Raw genomic sequence first — 14,690 nt, forward strand, 5'->3', positions numbered from 1 at the left:
ATTTGGGCAGAGACAGCCATGCCAGGGACACATGGGGGAGTTGCACTGCCTTTTGCTCACCAAATAATCAATGCCTCTGCCATCAGTTTTCTATGAGATGTGAGGAGTTCACCACCCAGTGTATGCTGGGATAGCTTACAAACTACTTAGGCATTTGGCAGATTCTCTCTTCCAGTGGGACTTTGGCGCAACAGTTAAATAACTTCAGTGTGAGCAGGGTAAGAAACTGGATAGTTGCTCCTTGCCTAATGAAATCAGAAAGGGATGGGCTGTGAATTAGTGTTTGAACAGTCATTTTTTTGTCAGAAAACGGCATAACGTCCAAACGGATGTTCATATTTCCACCAAAGTACTTAGGAAGGTTGGTCATGGGCCAAGGAAGAAGTGCCTAATCTTTCCTGCCCTGTGGCTAAAAGGCAGCATGGTAGTGGGTGCAGGATATTACAGTGTATTATGTGGCATAACTTCCAAAGGCTTGTTCAGATTTCCCCAAAATTTTGGTGGGTAGGTTGGTTACGGGGCCAAGAAGTGGCTCACTTTTTGAACCCCTTTGCCAAAAGGAGGTGTGGTATGTGGCATATTACAAAACGGCTCATAACTGCTGAATGGATTCTTATATCATCACAAAATTTTGACCAAGCTATGCCACAGGACACAGAAGACCTGATGACTCAAGGTTAAGTTGTGTGCTAAGGACCAGCTTATCACACTGATTGAGACACTCCAACTTCCTTCCAAGCAATGTCCAAATCATTTTTTTTTTTTTGCAGATCCTCCAAAGGGGGCCTTGTGGGGTGTTCTCTGACTCAGCGTGTAGCTGCCAACAAGCTGGCTGTGCTCTTCATTACAGATTCTGGGCCAGAGGTGTTGGTGTTTTGGGGGAAACATGTTTACTTGTTCACATTGCCATGAAAAAATATCAGTCTCATCAGCACTTATGTTACCTCAATAAGCTAGGAAGTCAGGGCATCTGGGGGTGATGCAATTCATTACAAGGAAGTAAGTTAACTGAAGTAAGTTAACATTCAGAGCTGGATTATACCATTCTAAAGACACCACATGTTACATGTAGTGTGGGTGGTGTCCCATTTTGAACAGAATCCATGTTCTTTTGAGGACAAATAGGTGTTGCGGTGTTGGGATTTCCCTCTGTCCCTACCAATATAGATCTTCTTCGGACACTGATAGGGGAAATGCTGCCTGGAGGAAGAAGGCAGATATTGCTGGTGGCCCCAGTGGGTCTGCACAGTCAATTAAGACAGATTTACCAGTGAAAACATCATTAGTATCATCATTAACAGGAGATTTTCCTCAATTAGTTTTGATTGATTGAAACTTATTTCTCCAGCTCCATGTCCTGGTTATTAAAATCATTCCAGCTTTCCAGTTTAGAAAGCTTTCTCAGCTATATAAATGTTTTGAATATCAAAATATGTGGGTAATGCAAAGTTGAATAAGTCCTGCTTGCTACACTAGTTGACACTATTTGCCTACAGTGGAGCTTGCCTGTCAGTGCAGTTGGAGACCAGACACAGTTTCACCCATGATAAACATGCATCTGAAAACTCCATGCCCCCCAAAACTCCCAATAGCCAACAGCTCTGATCTCCCTTCATTCAGGTAATCCTGGACTGAACCACTGCAGCAAACATCCACATTAGTTCAAATTTCATGTGGACCTCCTGCATAATTGCAGTGATTGCATGGCTCCAACCTTTGAGCCAACACCACCGACACCCTCTGCACCTTCAACTTCCTCAGCCCTAGATACACCTTCAGTCCCAGCGACGGCACAAGTAACATCATTTCTCCTGACCACAGCTTTCCCCTCTGCCCAGGCCACACCTGGGCCCCAACTCAAGCCTCTACTCAGCCTAACTCTAAACTGTAGACACAGCACTCAATACAAAGATTTTTTTTCCCCAGCCATTTAATGCAGAGATGATTAGTTCTGTGGTAACTAGCATCCACCCTACTCCCCTCCCCACCACAACCACAACCACACACACACACACACACACACACACACTCACACACACACACACAAACACACACACACATAATCTCATCCATCATTTCCCCCACCAAGGGCACATGTTCTAGGAGACGTATTCCCCCAGTTATGCTAATCTCCCTTGCTCCTCAGTGGGATGCGCGAGCTGTTTGGGCAAATGTGATTACAATGCAATCACAAAGCACAAAACATAAGCTTTGTTCCAATGTGGGGGTCAACTTTGGACCGGTCCCTCTGGTGTGTACCTGGTATTATGTGCTGACATCAGACCGGGCGAGGGAGGTGAGACAGAAGATCCTATAAAATCATGTAGCACAGGGGTCCCATAATACATTTCATCTAAAGAACTGCTTGTACTTACTTTATGTGTGTGGGAGCATCAGCAAGACTGACATCCCCCTCAGTGGCCAAAATAGGTCAGTCGGAAAAGAGAATAACTGCATGAGGATATCATTATTTAGACTTCACTGATGCTTTGTCTATATATGCCACCATGTTTGAGCTATATGTGTGCGGGAGCCTGGAGTGATGAAAATACTTTGTGGGCTTTGGGTGATGATGTCTATCAAGATGTGTATGGGTATGTTTGCAATCTCTGTGCGCTTTGACCGGTGCCAGTATCTGGATATAATCTCATAGGGATTTGAGTTCAAGATTTTTTTTTTTTTATCCCTTCATATAGACATGGTTTTGCAGCCAAATGTATGCAAAAACATTCAAACAAAAAATAAAGTAAACACAGTGATGATGGCGGCATTTTATACAAATGTATGCAGTTAAGAGAGTACATTGATAGTAAGTAACAGGTAACTGACTGTTTATTCTCTCAATGATCTCAGTTTATGCAGGTAATTTCATTCCTCACATCAGATTTTTTTTCTCTGCATCCTGAGCTCATCCTTCATGTCACAGTTTTACACAAACACATATAAATTATTATATTACAATAACTAAACCCATAAAAGTCCTCTTTGCCTTCTATATAACAATATTAAATAAAGTAGTATATTATCTATACTGCCAAGGAGAGGCCTTTACTGGTGTGTTGTGTGTATTTAAGGGTGAGGGGTTGAATTAACCAAAAATGCAAAAACAAAAGAAATAAACAAACAAAAAAAAAGCTCAGGAGTTAAAAAAATTGAGAGGTAAATTGTGAAGTGATATGGTAAATCTAAAGTCAGTTTGATTAAAATAGATGATGATTCAATGAGGTGGGCAGATCGTTCCACCACCAAGATGGAGGAGAGCCATTTTCATCATTTATCACCACTTTCTATCATTTATTATTCATCATATAAACAACGAAAATGCCATTTATTATTTAAGGTGAGCCCTAGACGGGTGGAGGTAACAAAAATTGGGAGGCGATGGAAATTAATGTGAACAGGGTGATAAATTGAGTGGTGACTCGGAAAATGCAAATGCAATTTGATTAAATAACTGGTGATTTCAAATATTCCTTTCATTCATTGGTTTCGTTTTCAATTCTCAAGCATTCTCATCACATCTATTTTTAATCATTACATTGTTGGTGCTTCCTCTAATATTTATGAACACAACATAACAACATGATCTCCCGAATCGCATTATATTTTGACATTAGAGGTGTTGTCCTAAATATGGGGTCATAATGTCCCACATATTTTATAACACATAGGTTTGTAACTTTGGAATCATACAGTTCTTTTTTTTTTATTGATTTACTGTTCCATTTTCACAAGACCATTATTACCATATTCCCTTGGTTAGATTTTAATCAAATCAAACGCTGCCCACGGTCTCAGAACATAATGAAAAAAACATTGAGTAAATTGCGCTGCACACTGTTTACTTTCTAATTACAGCGCACCCAAATCACATAAATCATGTCTGCATCAAGCCTAGATCACTCTCGCAGGGTGGCTCTAGTTGAAGGAGTTCAAGGCACAAAAGCAATCAGCACTGCTCCACTGAGATGTGTCCATATTTAACCACTGCACACACAGCGTTATGCAACAAGAATTTAGTCTCCATTGCATTTAATCCCCTGCAGCAGCTTAATCCTGGGGCTAAGCAAACTCTCCTCCTCAAGCCTCTCTGCTGCTCTGACAACACAGAGGACGGAAGGAGGAAGGGGAGGAGATAAGACAAGGAAACAAGGAAATGTTGTAGCAGGATAAGGGAATTAACAGAGGGGAAAAAAAGAGAATTACAAACACAGTGAGGGGAAATAAAGAATCAAAAAGAATGTCACAAGTGGAATGCTGAGGGATGAAGCTAAAGTGGCACACTTCATGCTTTCAAATAAACTGTATATCTCAGTGACACAGGAGTGAAAAACTGAACTTAACTGGCTGCAGCTACATGGAAGTCAGTGGGACAGAAGCAGGAGCGACACAGAGAGCCGTACAGCAGCAGTGCAGTGACGACAGAGGTAAATGAATGGCTGAGGCAACCTATCCACAAACGTCAGGCTTAATTGATTAACAGTTGGTTTGTTTACAGAAGAAAAGGAGGGAGGCAGGAGGGCAGGGAGGGAAGAGTGAGAGAGAGCGAGACATTCATTGGCTTTGACAGCCATAAATAATATACCGACTGCATAAGATTAATCATATCACTATCGGTGGACTTATTTGTAACACGCACAAGTTAGCCTGGGATTCAGTGGCTATTGACCTGTAGTGTAAAGTATTGATCTATAGAGAGAACACACTGAGCAGCTGAACCCAAACAGTTGGGAGCTTGGCAACCGGGCAGGACATTGCATAAGCGCCAGAGGAATCTCCTGCTCACTAAGCATTGCTTAATCCGCCTTTCTCTGTACCCAGTAGGAACCATAACTCCCAAAGCCTTGTTTCCCCTGAGGACTGCTGATATGTGATGGCCCACAAGTTGGCATATACACAGCAATGGCATACCAGCTTTAGTCCAACAAAAACATGACAGATTTTGACCTTGGCATTAATATTTGGTTCATTCATTGCAACCATTAGCATTATTCTACCATCGTTCCAAATTCTGTATCTTTGCCCGAAACCAAAAATAGCTGGCTTACGTTCTGCAAGGGGCGGAGAAGTGTGCATCGAATAAATGAAAAGTGCAACATAATGTTTTTGCTTGTGACCTTGGATGAGGTTTTCTTTGGGCTGATAAATAATCAAATCTTCAATAAATGAGTCAGGGGCTCACCCTTGATTTTAGTGCATTAAGAATTAAATGTTTCAGTTTTGTGTGGCCTGGGGTGCCTTAATGGTTTAGGACATTGTTGGGTCATATTACACTACACTGTGTAGCCCTCAGTGCTCTCTCCAAAGGACATGTTGGGTCAAGTTATTTTCTTCATTTTCAGCATGCACGATAATGCACAGAGAAAGCATTTATTCCTCTGTTTCAGCTAGAAATTATCCCGCAAGAAGAATATGTGTGCAGATGCCACTGTTTAAGTCATTTGACAGCTTAGAGGCGTTTGTATTAATAATCAGCTGTGGCTTGATGCACAGCAGTGTTGGGTTGTTTTGAGGTGCATACCTGACATTGTCATGACGCTGGATGTAGATTTTGTGGAAGATCCTTTCTGGAGGCTTCAGGAAATCCTCCTTCATCTCCATAGCTACATTCCTGGGCAGCAGACTCATTAATAGGCGTTCCTGTGTGTGTGTGTGTGTGTGTGTGTGTGTGTGTGTGTGTGTGTGTGTGTGTGTGTGTGTGTGTGAGTGAGAGAGAGAGAGAGAGAGAGAGAGAGAGAAATAGAGACAAGAAGATAAAGACTACATGCATATAGTCATACATAGCAAAGTTATCATAAGAGAAAGTCTTAGCAGAGATAAGAAAAGTGTGAGACAAAAAGGCATGAAATCTAACAGAAATGAATACTGAGTGGAAATGACTCATGGCGCAAAAGAGAGAAAAAAATAAAATGGAAAACACACACACACACACACACACACACACATGCACACACATGCACACATATACATCTGATTTTCACCCATACTCTCTGCAGTATACAGGTGCCTGTACCTGTTTCTCATTCTCATCCTCCATGCGGAGTCGCTCCTCGATGCAGTTGCGAGCCTGCAGGAAGGCCTTCCTCTGGGCTCGCTCTGTCAGGATGCGTACAAACAGCCCTGACAGGTTGACACTGGTGAACAGCACTGTGTTGGCAACCAACTGAAACAACATAGCACACACACTCAGTTCTTCAGCACGGATGTTAAACTCACTAAACATGTTCATACAGATCTTGGACCACTCACTTTCATTTTTATCGCCAAGTGCAATAGAAGTACAAATATTTATAACAGTGATGCAGAGATATACAGGCAGCCGGCAGAGTTTAAATTATATAATTATACATTAACTACAAAGGCATCATATGAGGTTCAAGGAACAGGGCAAGACATTAAATAGACTCAGCACCTTACATGTATAACATTTTTGTGTTATACAGTATCTATTTTGAATCCAAAAAGGCATCTGTTTGGGGTCAAACTTGCTTTGGAAATCACAATAAAGACAGTGAAGTAGTCTGGGTTGACAGGTATCTGAGATTCAAGTCTAACCTCTTGCGGCACAGCATATGTGCCGTTGCTTTACATTCATTATGCATGATGAAGTTGAGAAGTAAAGCTTAGATAGCTGCATCTGAACCATCTGGCTCCTGTGTAAGGCTGATGCAGATCGAGTTACTGCTGATGTATAATGCACAAATATTTTCAGCCAAAATTCTACACATAAGGTGTGCAATAAAACATAAAACATTTTGTTGCTATAAATGCTGTAAACTGACTCCTCAAACATCTCCAAGGGCCTTTGGTAAAATGAAAAATGATTTAACTTCACAATAATTTTTCTAACTATATCCCATTTGGTGAAAATATAGCTGGCTTCACTTTAACCACTATTATCCTACCTACAGATGGTGTAGACAGTCAAAACTAAATTAACAACGGCAAAAAATCCTTCCATAAAGGGAGGCAGTGGTGTGTGTGTGTGTGTGTGTGAGGAGGGGGTCTCTGGGACAAACACACAGGGCCTAATATCTAATTTTTGTCTATCTGGGGGTCTGTGACATAAAAACATTGAGAGCCCCTCGTCTAGTTCTTCCATCACAATAGACGCACAGCAGCATGACTGCTTCCCACCAGGAGCAGGAAAAGGAGAGACAGTAGCTTCAGGTAGAAAGTGAGTGTGTCCCATTTCACTGACGTTGACTGAGTATGACTTTGCACACAATCAAACTCTGTCCCACATTCACGAGTGTTGCTGAAATACTGTATACACTAGCAAGCCATTACCCTAAGCAGCAGTATATCGCTGTAGCGTGGAGGCATTCATTCTCTACGTGTCTCAAGTCATTCATCACTGGTGTTTACTACAGTCAGTGATGGAGGACAATAGCGCTGAAGCAAAGCAGTAAAAATAACACCATGAAAACTGGACTACAAAATCATGAGTTGTGGGAGCAGTTGAATTCATTACCATGATTATTATTATTATTATAATTAATTTAGTATAATTTAAGGGCAGTCAAGCTTCATTAAGCAGCATGAAGAAAGGGACAAGGGAACATATGAAATAAAGACAACTTTTGACTGCAGGCTCCCAGTGTCACAAACACTCAGCATGTGTCCCAGTCCAGCAAACCATGGAATGCCTTGAAAAGAATATTTTGTTGGCACCATTTTTTATTTATACTTGGCAGCCGTGCTAGCTAGAATCTACATGCTCAGATAGTGAACAAGCAACTGTGGAGCTTTGATTAAGTATATCTTTGGCTGTGCATGTATGACCTGACAGCACTACTGAATTTGAGCTGCTTGTTAGCTCTCATTCTTGTACCTGTGGTTATAACTGATACTGGTCTGCAGATAGCTGTGACTGACTTTTGGAGCATTAGATACAACCAATGCAACAGCAGTGTAAAGTGAAGGAAGGACAGTTTTTTATATCTCTTGTTCCGCACAGAAATCACTTTTAAGTGTCTTATGATGGTTGTGTATAACTACAGTTACACAGTGTACAATTTATTCTGATAATAAAACATTTCCATTTTATTTGCATGATTTCATTTTAAAATATATAGATGTGTCTTCAGTTGTACCTGATGTTTTCAAGGAATTATGAGTAGCATTATGTGGTGAAACTCACTAGGATGCCTTCCTGTTCACTGAGATCACCCAAATATCCTTCAAATTTTGTCTGTTCTGTGGGTTGTAAGTGCATCTGAACAGCTATCTGATGAGGTAAACATTTTATTATGGTAGCATTATCGTTTCCTGTTTCTTCTTTCTTTTTCTTGTCAGCTTTGCAAAATTTCAAACTAATGGCATTCAGTGGAATGTTACTGGTTCGAACCCTTTGCTGTATGGATAAATGGTGTTGCTATCAGATTAGAGGTGTTTTCTGTATCCATGACAGTCATCATAGAGGGCAATTTGAATGGTTACATTACTCGAATGGTTACATTACTCAGCCAGTCACAGCTAACAACTAGCACTAGGGTAGTTTTTGTTATTATAAAGCAAAGTATACTCAATGGTTATTGCTCCAGAATAATATGTCAGGTAAAATGAGGCATGAAGCAAAAGGTAGACTAGGGTGTTGGGACCTGAGGTGGGTGGTTGGTGCAAGCCTGGGTTGTGCAGGGTCATGCCACAGGGCTCATCTCTGAGCTTAATGGATTAGCTATCCCTAGTCGTCCAGCTAACGCTGTCCTTCACTGTCCTGGCTATGCAGGTAGCTCACGGCATACATACAACAGGAAAACAATCTACTTGACAAATGCGCTGTCCCCATCCAAAGACGGGAAAATGAACTGACCAACTCTAAATTTCTTTTCGAGCAAATACACAATCTTCATGTCATATGTTTCACAGTGGCAGGAAACCTTCCATTTCCCCTGCAGGGTCTGACTGATATGACATATCTTCACTCTTCACACCTGGTGACAGTCAGAATGTACGTGTGCAGGTGGGTGCATGTGTGTGTGTGTGTGTGTGTGTGTGTGTGTGTGTGTGTGTGTGTCTGTGTGTGTCTGTCTGTGTGGCAGACAAAGATATATGAATGTACAGAGAGTGGTGTACCAATTTCTATTTCAGCTAAGAAATGACACGCCTGACTTTGCCCTCTTTTTCACAACTGAAGTATTGCATAGTGTTGAATGTGTGCTGTGTCTGGCCCTCTGACTTGTCCTACTTCTGGTGCTGGGAGGCCGTCTCTTAGGTTCTTCATTCTCAGCCAGATCCTCAGCAGCTGAACCACACTATTCCCAGAGAAGCAGAGTCATGTTTGGGCTTATGCACTCTACTGCTCGTATTTTCCTTCTTTCTGTCACCATGTACTGTGAAACTGTGCTATGCATTCCTTAAAATTGGTGAAAAATTAATGTTCACCTGCTCAAAGGAGTCAGAGTAATGTACATCTTAGATCATTGCTTTATGATGATCTTTTATCACACAAAATATGTTATTGTGTGGATGAAGAGCAGTTTGGTTATGAATGAGGGATGTGAGTGTAGACGTAATTGAGCTGATCAATCAAAACCCAGTGCCTTGTGCTGTATATATTAAATGTGCTTTTCAAGTAAATGCTCAATGCAATATTATTTCTAAGTAAGAATATACTGTTTACTGAGAAGTGGCATGTCACTGCAATGAAATATAGCTTCAATCTGACGATACAGTGAACTCAGCAACTTCAGTAATATATAAATATAATACAAATATATTATATACAATTATAATATTTCACTACTCAGGGAAAAGTTAGTGAAGGTGTTTACAGCTTGAGTTTTCAAACAAACAGCCTATACTTTCACACAATGTTTTTGGCCAATATTGTCCCCATTCCATGGTAACATTGGATCAAGCCTCCTAAAAACTCTCCATACAACTCTCATTTCATCTGAGCTCACAAACAGAGCTCTGGTTTAACTTGATGCAGTGTATGAATTTATGTTTTTGAGCCCTTTCTCGTAGAATGACAACCTGCCTGGTCTGGTCTGGTCAAAGCATAGCCTATTGAAATAGTAATGTCAAACCACGGGAGCTGTCCTTGGTGCTGAACTGAACTCTCCCGTGTGTATTTGGCTTTGCACCCCACCCCTTTGACACGGACTGAAGCTTGTACACATAATGCTAATAAAGGCGATAATAGCCTTCTAATCAACAACAGAAAAACGGGAATCCAAGCTGATAAACTCCCTTTGATTTTGCAGGACACTAATGCACAATCATGTTGTAACTCGAGTTCGATGTAGCCTATACTCACCGTTCTCCATAGTTTCTGCGTTTTTACTGTGACCGAAGTGGCAGTGACAATCATATGTGAGATGGACACCATTATTCCAAACACAACAGCCAAGAGTGTCCGCACAGGCAGGAGCGCATAGGCGACGAAGGTGACAAGTATGAGCTGCCACATGCCTTGCTCCGGGGACGTCGGGGGCTCCATCCCCATCGCGCCGAGGGAGAAGGGACAGCAGAGGAAGGAAAACGTGAAGCCGAAGAGCAACGTCAGGTTGACGATCTGCTGGAGCTGAGTCACTTGCAGGTACTTGACATTAGTTACAATGAACAGGGAGACGAAGATGATACAGTGGACCGGATGGGACCCCTTGGAGATGGTGAGGCTGGGGCCGGACAGCAACTCCACGACGGCCAGCGTTGATGCCATGAAGATGAGGACGGCCAGGGCTTTGAGAGTGGACGTCTGCTCCAGCTTCAGGTTATAGTTCTGGAAGAGAGACTCCAGCTCCTTGCAGTCGAACTCGTCCTCACAGACGATGGTGGTCAAAGGGACGCCCGGTGGACAGTGACTTCTCTTCCGCCTGGTTTTGACTTTCTGAAACGGTATTTCCTCCATGTCAGTGCCATTCATAAACTGAAAATCTGTTCACAGCTGAGGTCAACGGAACACCGGATCCCACACCGCCACGGACCGGAGCCAGCGACAAAAAGCGCACAGCGGGCTGGAGACAGAGCGTCCCAGATAGCGGAGACTGGCCGGTGGCCACAGACGCGCTCCACACTATCCACAGGTTGAAATCTGTTGTTCGTCGAGATCAGTTGCCAAGGAAGCCTTCATGTCCTATCTGGCTTTGAGGACGATCCGCAAAAAAGGAAGGAAAAAAAAGAAAAGAAAAAAAAAGAAATGGGATTTTTTTTTCTAGCATTCGTTTGAGCGCAACATGAATACAGAGAGCAACACACACGACGTCTATTTCAGATGGTAACAGCTTTTTGCGGGGCTCAGATTGGATCACGCCTGCGCATTATGAGGTGAAGATAAGACAGGTCTCAGCTACTCAACGCACAGTCAAGACAATATGACCAGTGCGGCTGCAGAGCTGCTCTGGCCAATCTAGCACAGCAGTGCATATATCAGTGATGGCACAGCCAATTCACATCCAAGCCCAGATGACATATTCGCCAAGACTCTAATTTTCACATAGATTTTGTATGTCCTTCTTCATCCTCTCCTTGCTTCCTTCACACACACACACACACACACACACACACACACACACACACAGAGAGAGAGAGAGAGAGAGAGAGGGAGGGAGAGGAGAGAGGGAGGGAGAGGAGAGAGGGGGGAGGCAGATTTAATGAAAACAACAATGTTTTCAGATCATGCATTAAGAAATCTCTCTCTCTCTCTCTCTCTCTTTCTCTCTCTCTCTCTCTGTGCATCTGTGTTTCTACAGTGTATGTTGCAAAAATCAAAGAGCCACAAAAGCTTGTGCAACTGCACCACAGAGATTCTGCTAAGCTGGCAGCCATGGCTGGCACAGACAAGGGAGACCATGCTTGCATACCTCTCATCATATGATTTCTGTATTGCCAGTGAGGCAGCCACCTTCACCATCACCACTCTCTTGGCATTCAGATGGTGGTGTCTCATTCATTACCAAGGGAAGATTAGTCATCCGTCAGAGGCTGCCGCTGCCATGACCCATCAGTGCCAGGGAGGGAGTAAGAAAGTGACAGATGGATGGCCCATGCCAAAGTCCAGCACTCAACCATGCTACACACACAGACCACCACCTCTCTGCCTCTCTCTCTCTCAACTGTTGGTATTTGTAGCTTTTAGTGATCTAACTCAGCTATTGAATGAATGAATGCACTGTGACAGGTATACAAAAAATGAATGAATGAATGAAAATGAATGGGATGTTATAAGAATAGAAACAAAAAGCAAAGTACTTAGCACCTTCGTAAATTCTGAATTTAAAAAAGCAACAATGCTAGGCAAGCAAATTCAGCAGCATCCAAGCCATTCATTGTGGCAAAAGCAACATTCTGTCAACCTTGCCACTTTCTGTTGGTGGATTTACTATTATAAAGGCATGCTGTGTGGCTGAGCTTTGGCGAAACCCAACGAATTTTATTTAAATTTCAAGTGGAGGTCTCACTGCTCTGTGCCCTTTCATGTTTCATACCTTCTGCTCCAGACTTTGCTGTACTGTGACTTGGGTCTATCTGACTTGATTCATATAGCCAAATTCAAGTCACTAATGAAGAACTGGGAGGTTATAGTGATCCCGTATTTACCCGGACTTGGCTTACTGAGCACTGCAGATTTACTCCTTTTAAGCAGTGCCATGCTTCATATTTGTAATGTACTGTAAATCAACAAACATGCAATGAGGTCTATCAAAGCGGGATCACTACGTACATTACAAATATGAAGCATGACACTGCTGAAAAGGAGTAAATCTGCTCAGTAAGCCAAGTCCGGGTAAATAAAGGTTAAAAAAATCTACCTCTGCTCCTCTGAGGGAAAGATGTGGGACACAGGATGTAGGACACATTTCTATTAGGCTGATATTCTATCTCACCTAATAGGTTTTTAGCCTAGTTTGCCTATCAAAGATAAGGATACTGTAACAAGGCTGAGCCTCCCACGAAGGTGACATACAAATAAAACAAAGCAGTGTCATCAGTGTCCTCATTTAGAGTCCGTCTCCCGGAGTGTAATTAATCTGGCATTGATTTTGTGTCATTAGCTTAATCAATATTTCAATATGACTTGTATGGCGGCTTCCAAATTAATCTCAATAATGAGTGCTGCTGTTTTCAGTTTCATAAGACACCACGCATGCCTTTGATGTAAATGTCAAACTATGCATTCAAACAAGATGAAAATCTGACATTCAAAATGCTTTTTATCTGGCCACGCAGCTTTGCAGTCTTTTTTTTTTTCTTTTCTTTTCTTTTTTTTTTTGCAAGCTGCTGATTGACAGTTGATTGCCTTGCATTTCAGTGAAGGTGTGCAGAATTCCAGGAGGACCTCTTGGCCTGCTCGTGGTACAGGGCAGTGGGATGAAAGCAGAGGCAACATAAGGTATAAAAGTGTTATCCCCACTTGCTTTTGATGGCTTCAGGTGTCAGTGCACGGCCACTCTCAGCCGGCCCCTCATCTGCCCAGAACAAAGAGAGGTCTGATGGGAGTTCACACCACTGAGCTGCACTCCAAGGGCACCGGACAAGGAGACATCAGCCTGCTTCCTGCTGCTTGCCTCTGAACTAAACATTGTCTTTGCTTCCTCCAGTTCTGTCGTGCTATTTCTGTCTCTTGCGCTTTCATTCTTACACAAAAACTCCAAAGCTAAAAATGACATGAAACAGCTGAGCATTTGACATAACATAAAAGAGTTGATCACATATTTGAAATATTGCATTACAAATATGGCATTATGTAAACAAACAAACAAACAAACAAAAAAAAAACAGCTTAATTATTATCCAATAAATTAGGGATTATTATAAAATGCACCTCAGAACCCAGATCCTCGTTGCAATTTAAAACTTCTCAGCTGGTTGTGGATTATATAGCCGGTTTTCAAAAGTTGATTAATAGGATATACAGTAAGAGAGAAATATCTTAGCTAACTCTAGCTTGCAAATATGTATCACATGGAGCCTTTGGTCAATGCTTCTTAAAATATCAGCTTCTTTTGTCAGCTGAGCAGTTAAAAATGTCACTGTCTTTCTTCCTTAGGAAAAAACACTTCAAAAGATTTTTCATAGGCTTAATTCGTTAACCAGCAGGATGTTTCTGGTGCAGGAGAAGGCTAGTTCACACACCACTGGTTTTGAGCTAGGAGGGAGACAAGGGGATAAAGGTGAAAAAGCTGTGCATATCAAAAGGAATATTCAGAGCCAACTGCTGCCTTCAGCTAAATAGTGCTCTACGCTTGCTGTCATCAAGTGATCGTCAGTGATGATAGCAGCAGACGGCAAGTCCCACCAGCGCCCAGATGTGGTTAAAGCATTCCTGGTCTTATAATCACGGACAGATTGGCTCAACACCAGCAAATGAAACAGCCAAGCCAGACCCAAGAGGGACTGGCAAAGCATGTTGGGAATTAGCTAATGTCAGCCCTAATTAAAATGTGCTGAGTAAAAACACCTTTTTCCTCAAGTGTCAGTCAGGTGTACCTGCCATGGTATACTCAGAGGACGAAGAAAACTAAACAAAAAAAGAAGAAAAAAAGAAAACTACAAAAAATAAGGAACTTTGAAAGTACATGAGTTTGCTGTGCACATTATTTTGCCACATTAATTTCATAATATGGCCATAAGTCACTTTTTTCTTTCATTTTAGTTATGAAAATATAAAATATTAATCAAATATGGCCGCAAGTCAGCCGTTTTGCACATAAAAAAAGTTCAAATCCAGCCTTGAGCAGGAA

At 42.0% G+C, this 14,690-nt stretch overlaps 1 protein-coding gene across 3 annotated transcripts in view; it reads right to left on the reverse strand.

Moving 5' to 3' along the window:
• LOC115374691 (adenylate cyclase type 1) overlaps nucleotides 1–11,257 on the reverse strand; it is a 38,399-nt gene extending 27,142 nt beyond the window's left edge. For 2 of the 3 annotated variants that reach the window (XM_030073743.1, XM_030073744.1), the window contains exons 1-3: nucleotides 10,265–10,873; nucleotides 6,014–6,163; nucleotides 5,522–5,640 (exon numbers count right to left, since the gene is read on the reverse strand). In XM_030073743.1, coding sequence (XP_029929603.1) covers nucleotides 5,522–5,640; nucleotides 6,014–6,163; nucleotides 10,265–10,873 — 878 coding nt within the window. Of the gene's footprint in view, nucleotides 1–5,521; nucleotides 5,641–6,013; nucleotides 6,164–10,264 lie in introns of all 3 variants that reach the window. The other variant, XM_030073742.1, reaches the window with a different exon arrangement.
• Between the last annotated feature and the right edge of the window lie 3,433 nt (nucleotides 11,258–14,690).

Source organism: Myripristis murdjan, chromosome 17 (assembly GCF_902150065.1).
Source record: "Myripristis murdjan chromosome 17, fMyrMur1.1, whole genome shotgun sequence".
NCBI lineage: Eukaryota > Metazoa > Chordata > Actinopteri > Holocentriformes > Holocentridae > Myripristis > Myripristis murdjan.